This window comes from Tetrao urogallus, assembly GCF_951394365.1.
Source record: "Tetrao urogallus genome assembly, chromosome: 4".
NCBI classification, from domain to species: Eukaryota; Metazoa; Chordata; class Aves; order Galliformes; family Phasianidae; genus Tetrao; species Tetrao urogallus.
In genome coordinates, this window is record NC_136817.1 from 14,603,909 (window position 1) to 14,621,694 (window position 17,786).

General features: G+C 41.0%; 1 protein-coding gene across 2 annotated transcripts in view; it reads right to left on the minus strand.

The window, feature by feature from the left end:
• JADE1 (jade family PHD finger 1) overlaps window positions 1–17,786 on the minus strand; it is a gene marked incomplete at its 3' end in the record, with an annotated part of 123,162 nt that overhangs the window by 10,195 nt on the left and 95,181 nt on the right. For both annotated transcript variants that reach the window (XM_079534201.1, XM_079534202.1), the window contains exons 3-8: window positions 13,053–13,135; window positions 9,508–9,665; window positions 5,825–6,012; window positions 2,750–2,961; window positions 1,467–1,634; window positions 782–898 (exon numbers count right to left, since the gene is read on the minus strand). In XM_079534201.1, coding sequence (XP_079390327.1) covers window positions 782–898; window positions 1,467–1,634; window positions 2,750–2,961; window positions 5,825–6,012; window positions 9,508–9,665; window positions 13,053–13,135 — 926 coding nt within the window. The remainder of the gene's footprint in view (window positions 1–781; window positions 899–1,466; window positions 1,635–2,749; window positions 2,962–5,824; window positions 6,013–9,507; window positions 9,666–13,052; window positions 13,136–17,786) is intronic.

Here is a 17,786-nt window from a genome sequence, read left to right on the forward strand (position 1 = left end):
CCAGAATCTACCCACAACCTATGGAGGAAATGGAGCCCATTTCCTCAGCATGTGGCTTACTTGAATCTTGGGGCAGATCAGTAGAGCAATCTTTCTTTCTTAGTGTTCAAAGGCCTGGTATTATGTGATCAGATACTGTCTTCAGTAAAATAAAAGCTGGACCAACAATAAAGTCCAGAAAAAAAAAGAAAGGCCCATAGTTTCACTGCCTCCTTTGCAATAAAAGCCAAGATTGAAATCACTCTAATCCTAACTATCCTGAAAACCCAATCACTCCAATGTTTAGTACCTACAACACAACTAGATCAATCATCAAAATAAAGGTTTTCACTTCCACTGACTTAAATTCTAAAGGTGCTGAGCATGCCCAGATTTCACTTGTTACAGGCAATGTAAAACTCTCACTGAAGTATCCAACTTGCCTTATAAATCACCGAATAGACATTCACACGGGTCTCAAAACAGAAGCATTCAGGATTCAAACTTCATTTTTGTACACGATACATCACAGAAATATATTTTCTTTCCTCTACTCAACAAATTTTAATTTCAGTACTAATAAACCTACCAGCCAATCTAGAAATTAGAAGTCCCTGGGTTAACGTGGTTATTTTTATTACAACTTTACTAGAAGGAAAGAGCACACTAACTTTCAAAAGCACTTTGAGCGCAATTAAGTTCATAGAAGCAAACACGAAATCAAAGAAGTTTGACTGTGGATACACATCAGGCTTATCTCCTAAAAAACTACAAAACACAGTCACTCGTGTTATTAAATTACCTGTATAGAAGCACCAACTTTTTCATTACAAAGGCTGCATATCAATGCCCATCTACTGCTGGGAATATGAGAAACCTTGGTAATGGGCTCCATCTTCTCTGGGCTTCCAATGCTCACCTAAGAGAAAAAAAATATTAAAAAACAGAGTGATTATTACACCTATAACTGAAAAAGGAAGCAATCTCAAAGAAATCTTAAAATGAGCAAGATCAAAGCTAGTCAGTTTGTAAGGAACTGAAGTACAGCTTTCTAAAAAATTAGTTCCTCACCGCATGAAAAGAGTTTCACAATGAACACCATCAATTGGAAGTTACTGCAGAGGATGAGTATTTCAATTACGAGAACCCATAGGAATTCTCACTGTCATATTTCAACTTCCCCTCAATTTCGGTTTACAAACTAAAATGGTATTTGTGCATTTGTTAAACGAGCCTTGCCAGCAGTTATCCCTTCTGACAGCCAATTCTGATTGACAAAGGTTAATGTAACTACTTACTTTTCAGATCATCCTGCTAGATTTTACATCTAAATGAAAATCTTTGATACCACCTTGTTAAGAAGTACCATATATATCTATGCTCATCCCTGCAGCAACACACAGTAGACTGGACAATATTTCAGACGGATTCTTCTCTCCCAAAATCTGCTTCTCTGAACATGGGCACTCTAGCAGGTCAGTGCCTACCTCTGGAATCCATAGAGCGCAGCTGACGTGAACCCACTTGGTGCCGCTGCGGGTCGGCTTCATGGCACCACCCTTCTTGGGACACAGCAAGCACTTGGGCTGAACACCAAGAGCACAGGTCCTGCACAGCCAGCTGCCTTCTGGCACCTTCAGGATACCGTAACAGGCCTGTACTCAGTTGTAGGAAAGAGAAAGAAGACAGAGGATACAGCACACATTTATGCTACTTCTTAGCTGTTTACACGTTGTCTTTCAAAACTCTTAAGATATTCCCATGGAATTGATAACATTATAGAAACATAGTTTGTAAAGAATCTCAGGACACCTTCGTGCACTTAGCCAAACACATGACCCATTCACTCCTCTCACAGACCTTTCACTGACAGAAGTAATGACCAGTTGTAACACAAAAGAACAATGCCCACTCTTCAATCAGGAATTTGTTCACCCCACTGAAGAGTGAGGCAAATGCCAACAGACAGCTCCACAAGCAGTGAGAGAGGATGAAGTTCAATATCACAAAGACTACACGTACCAGGAAATGGGCTGTATCTATTTCACAAGACAACAACTACAAATTCAAGAGCACTGCTGTGTGATACCCAATGTTATTCCAAAGCACTTTTTCTTCCCTCTTATTCAGAAGGAAAAGTGCAAAATAAGCAACTAAAATCACTCCCCCCAACCACCCCAAAAACTGTCTTTATGGAGACCTCCATTGGTAGTCTCAATTTAACCTTCAATTGTTGGATTTTATGTGATCAGAGACTAAAATGAAACTGTTATAAGTCTAAAAACATCAAGATTACTCTCAAGAGTACTTTGTAAAATACCTTACAGCTTGTAGGTAAGATTCATACCTTGCTGTTTTCTTAGAAGTATTTCTTTACTGTTTGTACAAATACATCTAAGAAACATGTGCAAGTAAATGCCACTCTTGCCTATGAACAACACAGCTTCCAAATGCTGAGTTACAAAGTAAATCCCTTTGAGTCTGAAGGAAGGACAAGCTGAAAAAAAGGCATCTTCTATATTAAGAAGCAGCCAGGAAAACACGTATGCCAGAATTGTATCTGCTGTTCCATGCTAAAAAGGCTTCTAACCTGTCACAATTTCTCAATTCTGTCATTTCTGATTTCATCCCATTGCTCAACAGAGAGTCTGCACCAGCTTAGAAGATCAGCATCTGTCACTGGAAAAATCCAATCTATCATCTTTAGCAGTTGGGCTACCTGTTTCTGTTACCACCCCTACACTTCCTTTCAGTTCCCTAGCTGCCATACCTGGTGCACACAAATATTGCATTTGTCACAAAACACCATTTCGTTGCCATCTTCTCCATCTGGAGACTGACAGACATCACAGACAACATCTTCATCATATTCAATCCCGAGTCCTTCTTCTGTTTCAATAGCATGATTCATGTTATCATAGCATCGCTGTTCAAACTCTTCTATGACCCTTTCCATTGTGTACTCATCCAGCTCAGGCATCCCTGGGAAGCAGAATTTGTTATTTAAAAACAAACCACAATGCATGACCACGCACAACTCCAGCTTTGGAGCAACAGCTGAGCAGATATAGTCCAGCCTCCCCCCACCCAAACACACACATTTCATTTCATTTCTAGACAATCGTGCCCATTGCAGCATAAACAGTTTCCCAACAGAAAAAAAAAAAAAGTCAGGAAGTCATGTAACGATACTAAATTAACAGAAGCATTGTATTCAAATCATTTTTTAAATATCACTCAAATTCTGGCTTCCTAGACTTGTTCTGTTTTTTTTACTTCTTGGAAAAAGCCTCTACGGTTATATCTATCTATCTACGGCTTTTGCTGCCTTTTTGCGACATAAATGTTGAATATCGGATACATCAGAGACTTGAGAGTGTTTTGAACCAAGACCTAATAAAGGAACAAAAAACAATGACAAAATCTGGTACAATACTTGTAGCAAACTTAAAGTTTCTAATAATGGTTGGCTTAAAAAAAAAAAAAAAAAAAAAAAAAAAAAAAAAAAAAAAAAAAAAAAAAGAATAAGAGTTCTGGCCCAGTCAGTGCTTCTCCTCTGTCTTGCATTTCTCACTTGCCATGAGAGACAGATATAATACTTCCCAAGTTGGTAATACACCAAGCTTTACCACAAAAACATGACACACAAACACATGTGAAACTGAGAAAGCTGCATTATTAAAAGTACTCATTTTCACCTTGCAAAGTCAATTAGAACAAGAATTTCCAAGTTATTCAATCACTACAATGAAGCCTAGGCTTAGGATGACATCCTGCTTTGTCCAGCTCCTAATGCCTAACACTCACTGAGACATACAGAAGAGAAGACAGTAACCTCACAATGTGTGCTTTAACATGAAAATCCTCCTTTCAGCTCTCCTTGTGAATATCTGAGCCACACGCTGGAGAAGAAAAATACTTCCCTAGATCTCAGGTTGGAAAAGGAATACCGAAGTACATCCACCTCCCTTATGGACAGGTAAACACCTGTGGCAGAGTTCAGTGTATTTCCTACTACACTGACTGAGAAGCTGGAAGGCAGCAAATGGGAACACCCCAAATCCCACTGATGAACAAGTGAGCGTTGCCCTGCAGCCCAGAGATGTTACAAAGGCAAAGCAGGCTATCACAGGAGTTAGACAAGTTTGCAAGTAAATTCTAACTTCACAATTACTATTGCTTTACAAAAGTATAAAACTCAGAGAGACATCACTGACTGTAATTGGTACGACTTATAAGAAAGGAATGAAGATGCTGTGGCTTCATTTCCAAGGTTTACATACAGCTTTTTAAAGAAATATTATATGTTTTCAATACCTGAAACACGGCAGATTTCAAAGAAAACACCGGGAGCTCATAGCTGCAGGGACACCATCAAGCAAGGGCTACAATTGCACATCAGGAAGTAGTTCACTTTTTAATGCCCAAGCATGATGTGCCCACATGTGAAGAGCTATCTGCTGCAGCACCTCATGCCCACACTGCAAGCAGGGTGTTTCTGACAGCTTCCATCTTGGTCCTACGTGTAGGGAAACTATCTGTGGTGTACTATGAGCTTCATGTACAGGTACAGGGTCTGCATGACAGAGAACCCCTCTTGTGCACTTTATCACAACTGCTATCACACTCAGTTTAACACCTTGGTAGATCTCCTCTGGTTTTGGCAAGAATAAGGTACATTATCTGTATTGCATAGATGGGTATCAATTACAAATCACACAACATACTTTCAAATTCTCTTTATAAGAAGTTAGACACTTGCTGCTGCTGCCTTCCTGATGGTACCTGGAAAAGTAACCTAAGCTCTTAGACCAACTTCTTCATTATTAATTTTTTTTAATTTTCCAAGTTCAGTGCCAAACCTGGACAGAGACCTGAAAAAAAACAGGCTTAAGAGATTAGGTCCAGTCTGGCTCATCAGTTTCTTCCGTATGTGGGTTTAAAAAGGAAAGACTTTCAAAAAGTTATAAATGGCTATTTTTGTGGCTTACCAGGTCTTGAGCTATGCCACACCTGGGCTCAAGCCATGTTAACTCCTGAGACTAGGCAAAGCAGGGAACTGCCACAACGCAAAGACAACTCAGCAGTGTTTAACAGCACATCCAAACCTCTTCCACCTGCCACAGGATCTTTTCCCTTACCAACAATACAGTAAAAGTCCTGCGCCGATTTGGGGACTCTCCAATTGTAGTGAAATACACTCAAGAAGCACTCATCTTTCAAATAAGTAACCTTGTTCCTTCCCTGCGCCTTCCTCCATACAACCTATCCCCTAGAAAGGCAACGTTTGCTCTCCCCGTGACAGCTGCTCTTCATGATTCAAAACTGGAGCACACAAAGCAAGGTTTGGGAAGAACCTCAAATAAACCACTGCAAGAACTCTTTATTGCTTAATTTCCTGTGTGATCAACTGACCTAAGTTTGCTGTACCTCCTAAGACTCCTTGTCTAGTTTCTTTGCACTGAACATCACTAGCTGAAAATGAGGCCAGGGATATTGCAGAGAAAAATACATGATTAATGCTGCATGGATTGCTAGCCTTGATGGCAAAATATAAATTACGTGAAAATTCCCTTGTGAAACAGTAAGTACCATAGAAGACCATGTGGCCAGATTCTGATCTGGTCTAAGCAGATATAACTTGGTGGTTATGAAGACACACATATTAGGGCTTAATTACATCAGGACTGCAGCTACCCCAAGGTGGTGATTAGCTGCTTCTCAGACTTCTTATCACCTCTTTCCACCACCAACCCCTCTTAAAATTCTTCTTAAGCTTGCCAGCTTTGAGACAGAACAAAAATGAAAACAAAAAATAAAACCCGCACAAATGCTCACTACTCACCCATTTCCTTGAATTCTTCATTGGCAAGTTGCAGCCATGCCACATCCACATCACTGAGGTCGTAGCGGCACACGCTGTCAGCTAACGTGCGAATGTCAACATAACCCAGCTCTGGAGGCTTCGTGCCTGATGAAGAAATATACTTCCGGGGACGTGTAAATGTGACAGCTTTTGTCTCAGACACAATCCTAAAACAAAGAGACAAGCACACATTAGGTAGGTGGGGTGCTGAACAACCCATTTCTAAAGAATTCCCAATGCCTCATTCTAAGTGGCTAACAATCAACAGCAATCTTCTAAGCCTATCTTGCACCACTGAGAAAGGAACAGAAAACAGAATGTAACAATTTTATAAAGGATTTGCAATATTATTAGAAATTAACTGGAGTTGATTAGAAATCCATTTTGTTTCCAGAACTATAAATACAGTGAAAACTCTGGAAGACAGAACTCAGCTACTCTTACCTGAAATTCATGCTCCTTTAAAGCTAGAGTAGATGCTGTATTTATGTAGTAGTGGTTGCCATATACGTGTATTAAACTATTTTAGGACTTCAAAATCCATTTGCTAACTACCAACCAACTACAAATAAAGACATTAATTTCCATGGTATATTGCTTCTGGGTGTTTGGGATGTGTGTGTAGCAACAGCATCGTCATCTTTTTGAAATTCTGAAGAACTTTCCTCAGAGAATCAGCAATTCGCAACAGCTTTCCCTTCACTCACCCAAGTAGATCCAAGCTCTGGCATCCCAGCTCTGCATTTCCTCTTTCACAGTCACTAATCCCATGCTGCACCCTTTTCTGCAAGTATTAATCAGTAGCCACTGAATCCTATCTCCCCTGAGGGTCTGGAGGCTCCAGTTGACCAACAAATAAAACACGTGAGTGTATCTGAGCTGCAAGCCAACTGAAATTTTGCTTAACAGCATGTACTGGTTCTGGAGACAGGAAAATACCTACAGCACATAACTTATTTTACATCAGATTCCTGAAGTACTGCAATTTCACAAAGTCAGGAGCGGTGGGCAAAAATGCCATTTGCAAAGGACAGTAGCTGTTCTCCTAGCAAGCTGTAGATTTGCCTCCTAACTTCCAGGCAACTCTGTCAGTACAGCCACAACGTGGTCCTCCCAGCAGAGGATGCTGCACCTTCTCTAAGTTACATGCACATACCAAAATAAATTCCTCATGCAGCACTGGTATTGAGGACCTCCTTTGTACTCCAGTCCTACATGAGAGACGGCAACAAGGTGCAGTCAGAGCTTTCTGCTGACAACAGCCTAAGCTTCACAGCAAGGAGGATGTCCTTTTGCTCCTCTATTTTGCTCCCAGCTGTGGCCCTTACAGTAGAAAGATCTCCTGCTCTGCGATCAGTGTATCTGCACATACAGATCTCTATGAACTCTCTACCTATTTCAGTCTCCTGCACAGCCCTAATTCTTCCCCCCACCTAGTTTAATTCAGATAATAAATCTGAGAAATCATAGACACGAGCCCCGTGCTGAATTCTGAGCTTATATGGTACAGAAGGGATTTGTGGCAGAATAAGAACCTGAATGATTTTGCCAGGCTAACAGCATTGCCAGGACTATCCCTGGTTATACTCTGCAGTATTAAAATATTACAAGCTACTACATCTGATGGAGAATTTATTTTAAACTAGGTACTGCTCATTGAATCTTCTGTACCATAAATTCCTTCCTGAGTACCTCTCTACATCAAAATTACAACCTCTAGGCAGCATGCTGCACATATCAACTAGATGACACTGTAGTAGCACGAAAGAAACAAGCAAAGGTAATTTGGCCTTAAAACAGACCACCTTCATCTCTTTATTTTTGTGGAAGGAAGAACTAGAAAAGTTGTGACATACCTAAAGGACACTGAAATGAATCTTATGTCTCAGCACATGCATACACTGAAGCCCCACACGTTCTCGCTTCTCTTACCACCCTGACCAAACTCTCTGTGTTATATTTTCCTTCTGTTCTACACCAGGTACTGTTTGACTACTGCTGATCTCAAGTATAGTAATCTCAACCCTCCCTCTCACAGTTACACAACGAGCAGTTCCAGACTCCAGCATTACTATGGCAGGGCTTCCCAAATATGTCGTGAGAGGACAAACAGGATAATTCTCAGGCATCAGAAGGCCACTGTACAGCAGGTATTCACCAACACAAGCATTCAAGACAGCTCAGCACCAAAAAAAAAAAAAAAAAAAAAAAAAAAAAAAAAAAAGCAGTGCCTTCCACGCTGGCATCAAACTTCTGGGAACCCTGTTTTCCTTTCCCCTTTCTAGAACACACTCTCTGTTGGCCCTTCACAGAGACTGGCTCCCTCTTCAGTGAGCACCCGGACCTGACAGAACCACCAAACTACCTCGTCAAATGTAAGATAGATATAGGTTGGTGAATACCTGGGAAGGTCTCCTTTTAATAAGGCCCACTGGTCTCCTGGCCTCCCTGCAGGCTTGGAAAATGCTTCTAAGAAAATACAGTGAGAACGTGAGCACACTTGTACGAAGTGTGGACATTTAGGCAGGTGGTGGGTGAGATCAGTGTGGAGCAAGGGGCAAGTGTGTGGGGGGGGAACTAAATGCTGCTATGCCCTGAAGTACACAGCAGATGGGGAAGTTCTGAGTTCTCCTCTCAGTGCTGAACTCTCCTCAGAGCCCGAGGCCTGATTCTTCAGAAGGTGGAAGAAGGAAAGGGTTCATCTGTTATGCAGACAAGTTTTCTTTACTGTACAGACCTGGTGGAGCTGTGCAGCGGTCTACATACAGGTTTGTACAGAGAACGCAGGAAGTACTAACAAATGTTCCTGTAGTTCCACTACTCCGATGCTAAAGCTGCCAGATAAAGCCTTAATAGAAGTTGTATCCAAAACATTTTTTTGGTGCATGTCATAGACTGTTCTGGCCCTGTTGGCACTGGTGTGTCACTTAGTAACGCCTCATGCACCAGACTAGACTTACTCAGAGATCTAGCTTGCGTAAATGGCAATAATTCTTTCCTCACTTCTAACTCCTGTCCTAACTAAGCATAAAACAGACACATGGCCGCAAAATGCTCCTGCCCTTGCAAGCGGATTGTTTCACCTGAAAAAGTAAACTTCTAAGCGTAACAAACAAGGGAAAGTAAATAAGGGTTTCTCGGACAAGAGCAGGAATATCTCACATTAACATATTGTTACATGCACATCTGGATGGTTCTCACAACAACTAAAATGAACAGCGTTCTAATTCAGTAAATAAAATGACCCAAAAAATATATAAAACAGCAAGAAAAATGCTGTATTTTCTCTAGCCCTTAAATTTGGCTTGCCTAATTTTACCTTGAAAAGAAACCTACAGCTTGGGAGTAAGCACAGGACACATCATACGAGGAATTCCCAGCAATGCTGAATGAGATCAAGCCTGGGTTTAAAACTGGAAAGTATTCTTAAGGCTCTGTCATCACCCTTCATCCTAACATCAGGCCAAAAATAATTCTCTGACATCAGTATTTCAACACATTGGCAGAAGAGACCTAATTCTTGACTGCTGTAACCATTCAAAAAGCTGAGACACGTTATTCTTCCTTGCTAGATAAGTGAAACAAAGCTCAGGAAGCCAAGGCAACATAGACACAAGCTGCTAGCATAAATAGGTATTTGTTTTCATTCCTCCAAACTATACCTGGCTACTGGTTCTGGGATGGTCCCTGGGCTAACTGGCACCTGCACGCCCTTTTCCCACTCCTGCCTCCAGGGGTCTGCCAGCACATAGTATTCATCAGGGTTCAGCTGGAAGGAGTCATGTAACTTCATGGCAGTGATCAGGTCCGTTCTGAACACCTGCAAAGAGAGTGAGCAAGAGAGAAAAACAGAGACACTGACATTTGATATTTACACTCTATGATTCACAGCTCCAGGGTAACCATGGAGCACAGCGCATAATAAGGTCACTATATCAAAAGTCAACTAACCCCTCCCACTGCAGGACAGAAGTTTAGCTTTATTGCAGAGAAAGGGGTAGCAAAAGGTGCAAATGACTTCAGTTACTTTCTCTGTGAGTCCTGTGTTCCCCCCCCACACTGATGCTGAATGATGCTACCCAACTTGACCTCCCTCTTGGCTGCAATAAAATACCACAGGAGCTTTTAGACTCAGATCACCAGCATAAGGAAGACTCAATTTTGCTCAAACTACTTCGAAAAAAAAACAAAAAACAAAAAAAAAACCCACCACCAAAAACAAACAAACAAACAAAAACCCCCACAACTATTGGAGCTGTGACTAATCCAAAGGCATTCTAGAAATTCCCTGTGATATAAATCAAGGCATGACTCCACCATGACCAGATACAAGAGGAAATTCTACCAAGATGATTCTTGCCCCATACACTTGTCAGCATTTAAAGTAATAACCCAAAACATCAACAAAATAACCCCAGATTTGAATTCTGGTGGTAGCTTGATGTTCACCAGACATGCTTGTTATTCTGTCAGCTACAGACACCTCAGCACCAAAGCTGTCATTTGCCTTTGCAAAAGCATCCACCTCTAAACCTAGCGGTATCTTAGCCAACTTTGGGTCATTTGCAAGCAGTGATAACATCTTCCACGAGCCACAGAGTGAAATCAAAGAGATCCGCTCCTCAGCAGGCATGGTACACCACTGCTGTGGCAGCTTCAGCCCCAGCTAGTTCACCACTGCTTGTCAGCACTTCAGAAAGCAAAGGATGTTATCACAGGAATCAGAACTGCAAGTCTGTACTTGTCTGTCCATCTTCCAGCTTTCCCCACCCTCCTCTCCCTGCAAGACAAGGCTGCAGTCAATGACAGCAACAGCACTCAGTACTCCTTACCTCCACAGCACTGCAAGCTTTTTACTATTAAATGTTGCATTCAAAGGAAAGGATTTAACGGCAACCAAGCGACAAAAAATGAGCACCGCGGGGACAAGAAGACAGTAGGCATCTATCCAGCCCCACACTGCACAATCTTAAAAGGAAAGTACTCCTGGACTCTCTTATGGGACTGCTAACAGAGCAAAGTGACAACCTCCTGGGCCTCCAACCAGTCCCAAACTAATAGTGGTTTTAAACTAACTCCAGCCAGCTGCCGGAATGCATATGGCTGCAGAAGTGCCACAGCTACACACCATGCTAATTAGACAGGCCTCCCAAGGACAGCAACTCCTGTCATACACTGGTCACACCCCTGAAATCTCTACAGATTACCTAGTAGGAGAAGTATTTTAGGGGAACAACAAACCCGATGGCTAGCCAGACTTTCAAGACTATTTACAAGTATGATTTGTCTCACAATGCAGCCTATCTCAACACTCTTCCCCTTCCCAATACTCACATACTCCCCACTTCTCTCTCAGTACATTTCTGCTCTGCCTTTACCATTAAAATAGTAGGAAAATTACATTTTTCTCAGCATTTCTCTTGACGTGGTCAAAAAGCCTGCCATCCTTAAAAGTGAAGACTAATATTACTGTATGAAGTAAGAGGTAAGCGCAGGTAACGATGTAAACTGAGTGTTTAAAACACAAGTCCTATGAGGCTGTAAACAAGAAACGAAAAATAATCCGCAAAGCTAACAGTCTCACATAACGAGCATGCAGAGCTGGTCAGGGGATCCTGCACTTCAAAGTTGTTTGAATAAATGCCATCAAATGAAAGGAAGAGTAAGAAATATAAAATGGGGTGCAAACTTTGCTCAATCCAAGAGGCAAAGCAACCCAAGCTCTCAGATAAACTTCTCACAAAGCTCTCTAGAGAGATGCTAACACGGTACTTGACAGCCAAGAATCTCCTTCCCAAGCCAGTGGCCCTGTAACACCATTCTTTCTGCTCTAATTTCTGATGAAATCAGACTGCCTTGAGCAAAGCAGAGCTCACTGGAGCGCTTGGCTCTCAGCAGCACAGAACACTTCCAAGCTAAAGGGTGAAATTCTGACCATACTGAAGTCAATGGGAATTTTGCCGTCAACTTCAGTGAGACCACGATTTCACCCAGGGAGTTTAGCAAGCATCACCTTTCTGCCAGCACATTTACCATTAAAATAGTGTACTATGGCAAAGCAGGGGAAGAGAAGGTGAGACGGCTGGAAACTGAGCTAATATATGAAAAAGTATATGAAGGAAGTATATGGAAGTCCATCCAGACTAAGAGAAAACAGCACAAAACTGGAAAGATAATGACAAGAAACACAAGGAAAGGGAGATGAGAAACAGGATTACAGGCACACAAAAACAACAGCAAGATCTCTGGTTATCTGAAATTATTTCTTCATAGTGTTTCATGGATTAGTTCTCAAAAATGAGTCTAAGTTTATGTACAAAAGATAATTAAGGAAAGCAAACCAACTGACGGCTCTGGTGAATTTCCAGAGCTCTGCACATTCACAAAAATAAAGAAGCTGTTAACAGTCAGCAATAAAAAAATAAAAATGAAAGAAAAATCAAATCAAAGTCCAAATAAAATGAAGATCGAAAGCCAAGTAGCACAACGAGGAATGAAGGAGATTCTTCCTTTGAAATCTCTTCTTCTGGATTTTGCTAGAGTATGGCAGGGAGATTAACAGAGCATGTTTCTTTACACCAAACACTTGCTAATGAATCAAAAATACTTGTTATCAGGCAAGTAAGTTGAATCGAGAAATCCTGTCTCCTAAATCTAATGCTTTCTTTGCAGCCTCTGCAGAGTTTGCAATGCAGTATTAGCCTGAAGATAGGGAGATACAGAATGAACTGGATCCCATTTACGTGTTACTAACAGTTGATCTATCCAAGGAAACTCAAAACCATTTTTATCTCCCTTGATCCGACTTCTTAAAAGCACAATGGAAGACAAAACTATCAGGAAGCAGATTTGACAAGCACATTAACAATGACCACATATCAAGACCCAGTACAATCTATAAAATAAGCGCACCTAAGATAAAGTTTCACTGGCAATTCTGATGCCCAAAACACTAGAGGACTCTACAGCTATGTTGAATGGATGTCAGACTATGTCAAAATTCTCTGACAGGCACTGGTGCTGGCAGCTGAGCTCTGTCATCTCCTGACCAGAAATAAAAAGGCAAAGGAGGGGGCACTAAGTGCCAGTTGAAATGGAGCAGCAAGAAAATAAAGCACAATTCAGAAGACACGGATACATGCCCAGAACACACATGCACTTTTTATTTGGTAGGTGCAACAAAATGGCAATCATATTCCAGAAATACCTCAGAAGGTTTTCTATCTTCTTGTCTGGAACATGAAGACCTCCGACGGTGAGATCTGGAATGCTGGGACCAGGTGGACAGACCTAGAATACAGAAAAAATCATTTGCAGCTTCCTTGCTCTCAGCACACCCAACTAGGCCTATTTACTCCAGTAGGATCATACGAGTAAGGTAAACCAGAGCTGGGCTTCTAGAGCAAACCTGAAAAAGACTCTTCCAAAATGAACCAGAAAATAGAAGCTACTCAGTCTTCAACTTCTGTTGTGGCTTCTCTGTTATACTATCTCTAATGATGTATGCATTGGCTGCACTGCACTTACAGCCTTCCACCCAGCATTTGAACACAGCCATCTTGTACCATGCTTGCTTCTGAGCATCAATAATGCACTTTCTGCAGGCTAATAGTATCTACTGAGGTGGTCTGTTCATAGCCTGAGATGTAATCTTTGAGTTCAATGTATTCACATTCTAATTACCTATACTGGTTATCCAGTTCTACCTAGAGCAAGGCTTTTCAAAATAGAGATTGACATGCCAAGTCAGTGCAGCCACCGAAAACATGCTGCTCTCCTTCTCAGCCAGGGTGGTTGGACAATTTTTGTCTGCGGAATCATTATGTTCCAAACAAATTATACCTTTTTGCCTTGAAATTTTGTGACACAGACTCTGTCAGCTTTCACAAATATTGCAACAGGAGGAAAGGAAAAAGAGAAAGGAAGAAACTACACTCCATTGACAAAGCAGACACCAGAGTGTATTTGTAACTGCGAAAATCAACTCATTTTAAATTTAGCAAGATTTACAGGTACAGCAGGTATTTTCCACTGCCAATTACACAGCAGTAGCAAAAAAAAAAAAAAAAAAAAGAAAAAAGAAAAAAAGAAGTGCCAATAAATTCTTCTTAGGTGAAGAAATTAAGGACTTGTAACAATGCCTATGATGAGTGGCAACTCTAAAGGCTGAACTTGGCAACTCTGGGTATTAATAGCAGACAAATAAAGCAGGATCAATTCAAAAACCTTCCTACACTGCTCATCTCTTCTCTGCCTGTGCGCAGAAACACTATGAGTAGGAGGTTAAGTTTGCAGCTCATAAAAGCAACAATCACATCATCCTGCAGAATCCTCTCATGGATCAGACAGACCTCTTCAAAAGATGCACTGCTCAGGATGGGATAAGCTCTCTCCCCAAGACCTTCACTTGAAAGAAACACCATGAAGTGTTTCTTGAAACACTTCATGAAAAAAACACCATGTTTTTTGTGTTGAAAAAAACACCATGAAGTCATCAGAAGAATTCATGATGTTGTAGCTGCACTTTTGTCATCCTTGTTCAGTTAGTAATACATTAAAGGATCTGCCCCATTAAAATCCACTCCAAAACCGAGCAGTGAATAACACCTGTTTCACAGAATTTGCATAATGGTCAAAACCGAATCAGCAACCTGCTACAAAAACTTCTTTTCTGAGGTCAGAACACACACACAAAAATTTGTTTAGACAAACATTAGTGTTTCAATACAAAGGCTGATCATTTGAAAGATTTCTGAATTGCTGCCATCACTTTTCCTAAGTGCCTGTGTTTCACAGTTATTAAAAAAATACAGAAGCTTCAGCACTGTGATTCCCAGGAAATGCACACACCTCTTTCATGCCACACAGAAACTGCAATGGTGAGAAGTCAAATAACGGCTATGTAAGTGCTACTTCTATTTCTTTACTGGGTCATCTGGTGATAGACATCAAAACAGAGCCTTAAATGTCTATTTCTGATTTTGGACCCAATACACGTGGGCTAAAGCACTGGATTAATTAACTATTGGATGCAATGTGAAGAGTCAAATGTTACCACTTCTGAATTTACAGAACTTTTGTGTGGTTTTTTTTGTTTGTTGTTGTTGTTGTTGTGTTTCTTTTTCAAGAGCTCCATGAAAGCACACTATGTAAAACCTCCATATGTAAAGGACATATGGAGGTGAGTCAACTCTTCACAAGGGTAGATAACCACAGGTCAAGGGGAAATGGTTTTCAGTTGAAGGAGGGAAGATTTAGGTTGGATACCAGGGGGAAGTTCTTTACCAAGAGTGGTGAGGTGCTGGAACAGGCTGCCAAGAATGGTTGTGGATGCCCCATCCCTGGAGGTGTTCAAGGCCAGGATGGATGGGGCCCTGGGCAGCCCGGTCTGGTATTAAACGGGGAGACTTGTGGCCCTGCCTGTGGCGGGGGGGGTGGAAGCTCATGATCCTTGAGGTCCTTTCCAACCCAAGTCATTCTACGATTCTGTGAAGGGACAACTCGAACACAGCCAGGCTTCCTCAGGAATTTATTATACTGAGTAGTTTATCCACCTCGATAACTTCCTACACTGAGAAAGGAAAGAAAGTGGGTTTTTTTGTGTTTTGTTTTTACACAGTTCTGCAATAGCTGTTTCCTTGAACATAACACTGGTGAATGCACAGTGAAAACGTGGTATTTTAGCAACTTACTAAAGGGACTGTTGTATTTTCTGAGCAGTGTAAACTGACCATACATAATACTACGAGGAAAAGGTGGAGGAATTTCTCATGGGACTCAAATTTTACTACTGGCTGAGCCCTGTAACTGTAGCTAACAGAGCTACACTTCAAGAGCTTCACTTCAATAGGGAAAACATTTACTCACTGAATAAACAAAGCCCAACTATAAGGCATGCATTCACAGATTCATATAACTACCATTGGACAAAAAAGCACACGAAATTACAGGAGTCAGTCAAATCACAGAAAAATATTCAGTCTGTGACAGTATGAAATTTAACTACTTACAGAATCTTGAAGAAAAGCCTCAGCGCTGCTTCTGCTGCACTTAAAGCAAAATATCAATGCCCTTCACAATGCCAAGACACAACACTGAACTACCCAAAGCTGCTTCCATCAAGGAGCAACGCACCCCGCTCCAAACATATCAACAGAAGTGCAGGAGGAAAATGGAGGATGTGGTTTGACTTTGCAGCGTTATGTCCATATTTTGTTAAGTAACCCAGAAGAGGGACCTCAGTGAAAGGCAAAGTTAACAGGCAATTACCGCTACTTCAGTGATTAATGATCTGATATTTGTGCCTACGTACATGAAGTAAGAACCATTCCTGGATTATATGGAAGGAAGAATTCGCTGTGGTCAAAACACAGGATTCAGAACAGCTCTTCTGTACTACAAAAGCACATTAACTTAATTGAGTATTTTAGATAGATTCCAGACACTTTTCAGCAAGTTTATCCTCAAACAGTTAATAAAAAGAAGTGACTATTATTCATCAGCAGCTTTCTGAACTCTAGGATCACCAAGGCTAGAAAAACCTCTAAGGCTCAAGACAGAGCTAAACCCTGTTCTAGAAAAATAACAAAACAACAGCAAGAAACCATAGAAGTCTGAACTGCTGGAAGTTTGAAGATGTAAAACCTTGGTAAGGTAACAGAATACCTCATGGGGAAAATGAGTTCTATAGCAGATGGAAGATTAATGAGATGTTAGAGAGAACCAACACCACCAAATGCTGCGTGAGTAACAGTGAATATGAAGAACAGTCAACCACAAAGCACGGAGCTAAATAAACATACCTGAATGATGCAATGCTATCATCATAAGAAATTAAGCACAAAAGGTCTCTTATTAAGTGCCTATCCTTTCACACGATTGGGAAAGTTAAGGATGAACACAGTAGCCTAGCTAGAATCACTGCTCTAGGAAATACCAAGCTCATCTTGGTTCTTTTAATTAAGATCTCTTCAGATGGGTTAGGTGTTCATCACCAAGAATAAAGAGGTGAGGCTTACATCTCTAAACATAACTCGGTTTTCCCATCACTTTTATCCACTTAAAGACAAAGAAACTCCCAAACCCTAAAACAACTTAATGAGATGCAATTCACAGCAATAGAGGCAAAGCTCTAACACACTGATGGTACTAGGAAGGAGACTTCCAGGGTATTATAAAAACAGAGTAAGCCATATATAATACCGCTACAGGGTGTATAAAACACATGCACCTCCTGACAGTAAAAAAAAAAAAAAAAAAAAAAAAAAAAAAAAAAAGCAATCAAGGACTGTGAATCCTTTCTAAGCATTTGTGAAGAGCACACATTTCCCAAAAGGGAAAAAAAAAAAAAAAAGAAAAAAAAAAAAAAGACATCAATTCTAACTGTATCAATTTGCTAAATGATCTGTCAAAAAACCTTTTGAGTCCAAGAAAGACCATCAAACCAGAAAATTCATTTGAACTAATAAAACAATTCTAACACCCTCAGGGAATTTTACCCCACAACTAATACGCTACTCAGCATGAGCAGAAAAGGCTTAGCTATTATGTATCATGCACAAGGCTGTTGTACAGCCACCTGCAAAGCACCCAGCTGTGTCCCTGCGGAATTACCTGCTGCTGCAGCTTCTGAACACTTCAAAGACTCAGATCACCCTGCGTCTGAAAGCACTTCTCTCACTGTAAATACAATCCTGCTCCATCATTACACCATGCAGCTCAACAGAGCAAAACACCTCTGGCATGGATGCATGTCTGGCTGTCGCTTCTGCTCAACACTGGCATTTCCAGATGCCTATATCCCTTCTCAGCTCTCTGAGACAAAGTAGGTGATGCTGCCAACTGTCAGACAGAGCTGCAGTCTGAAGAGAAAATATAGATGCTCACAGTCTTCTCATTTAGTGCCTGGCCCACAACTGCTTACAAGAAGGCTTCATATCAT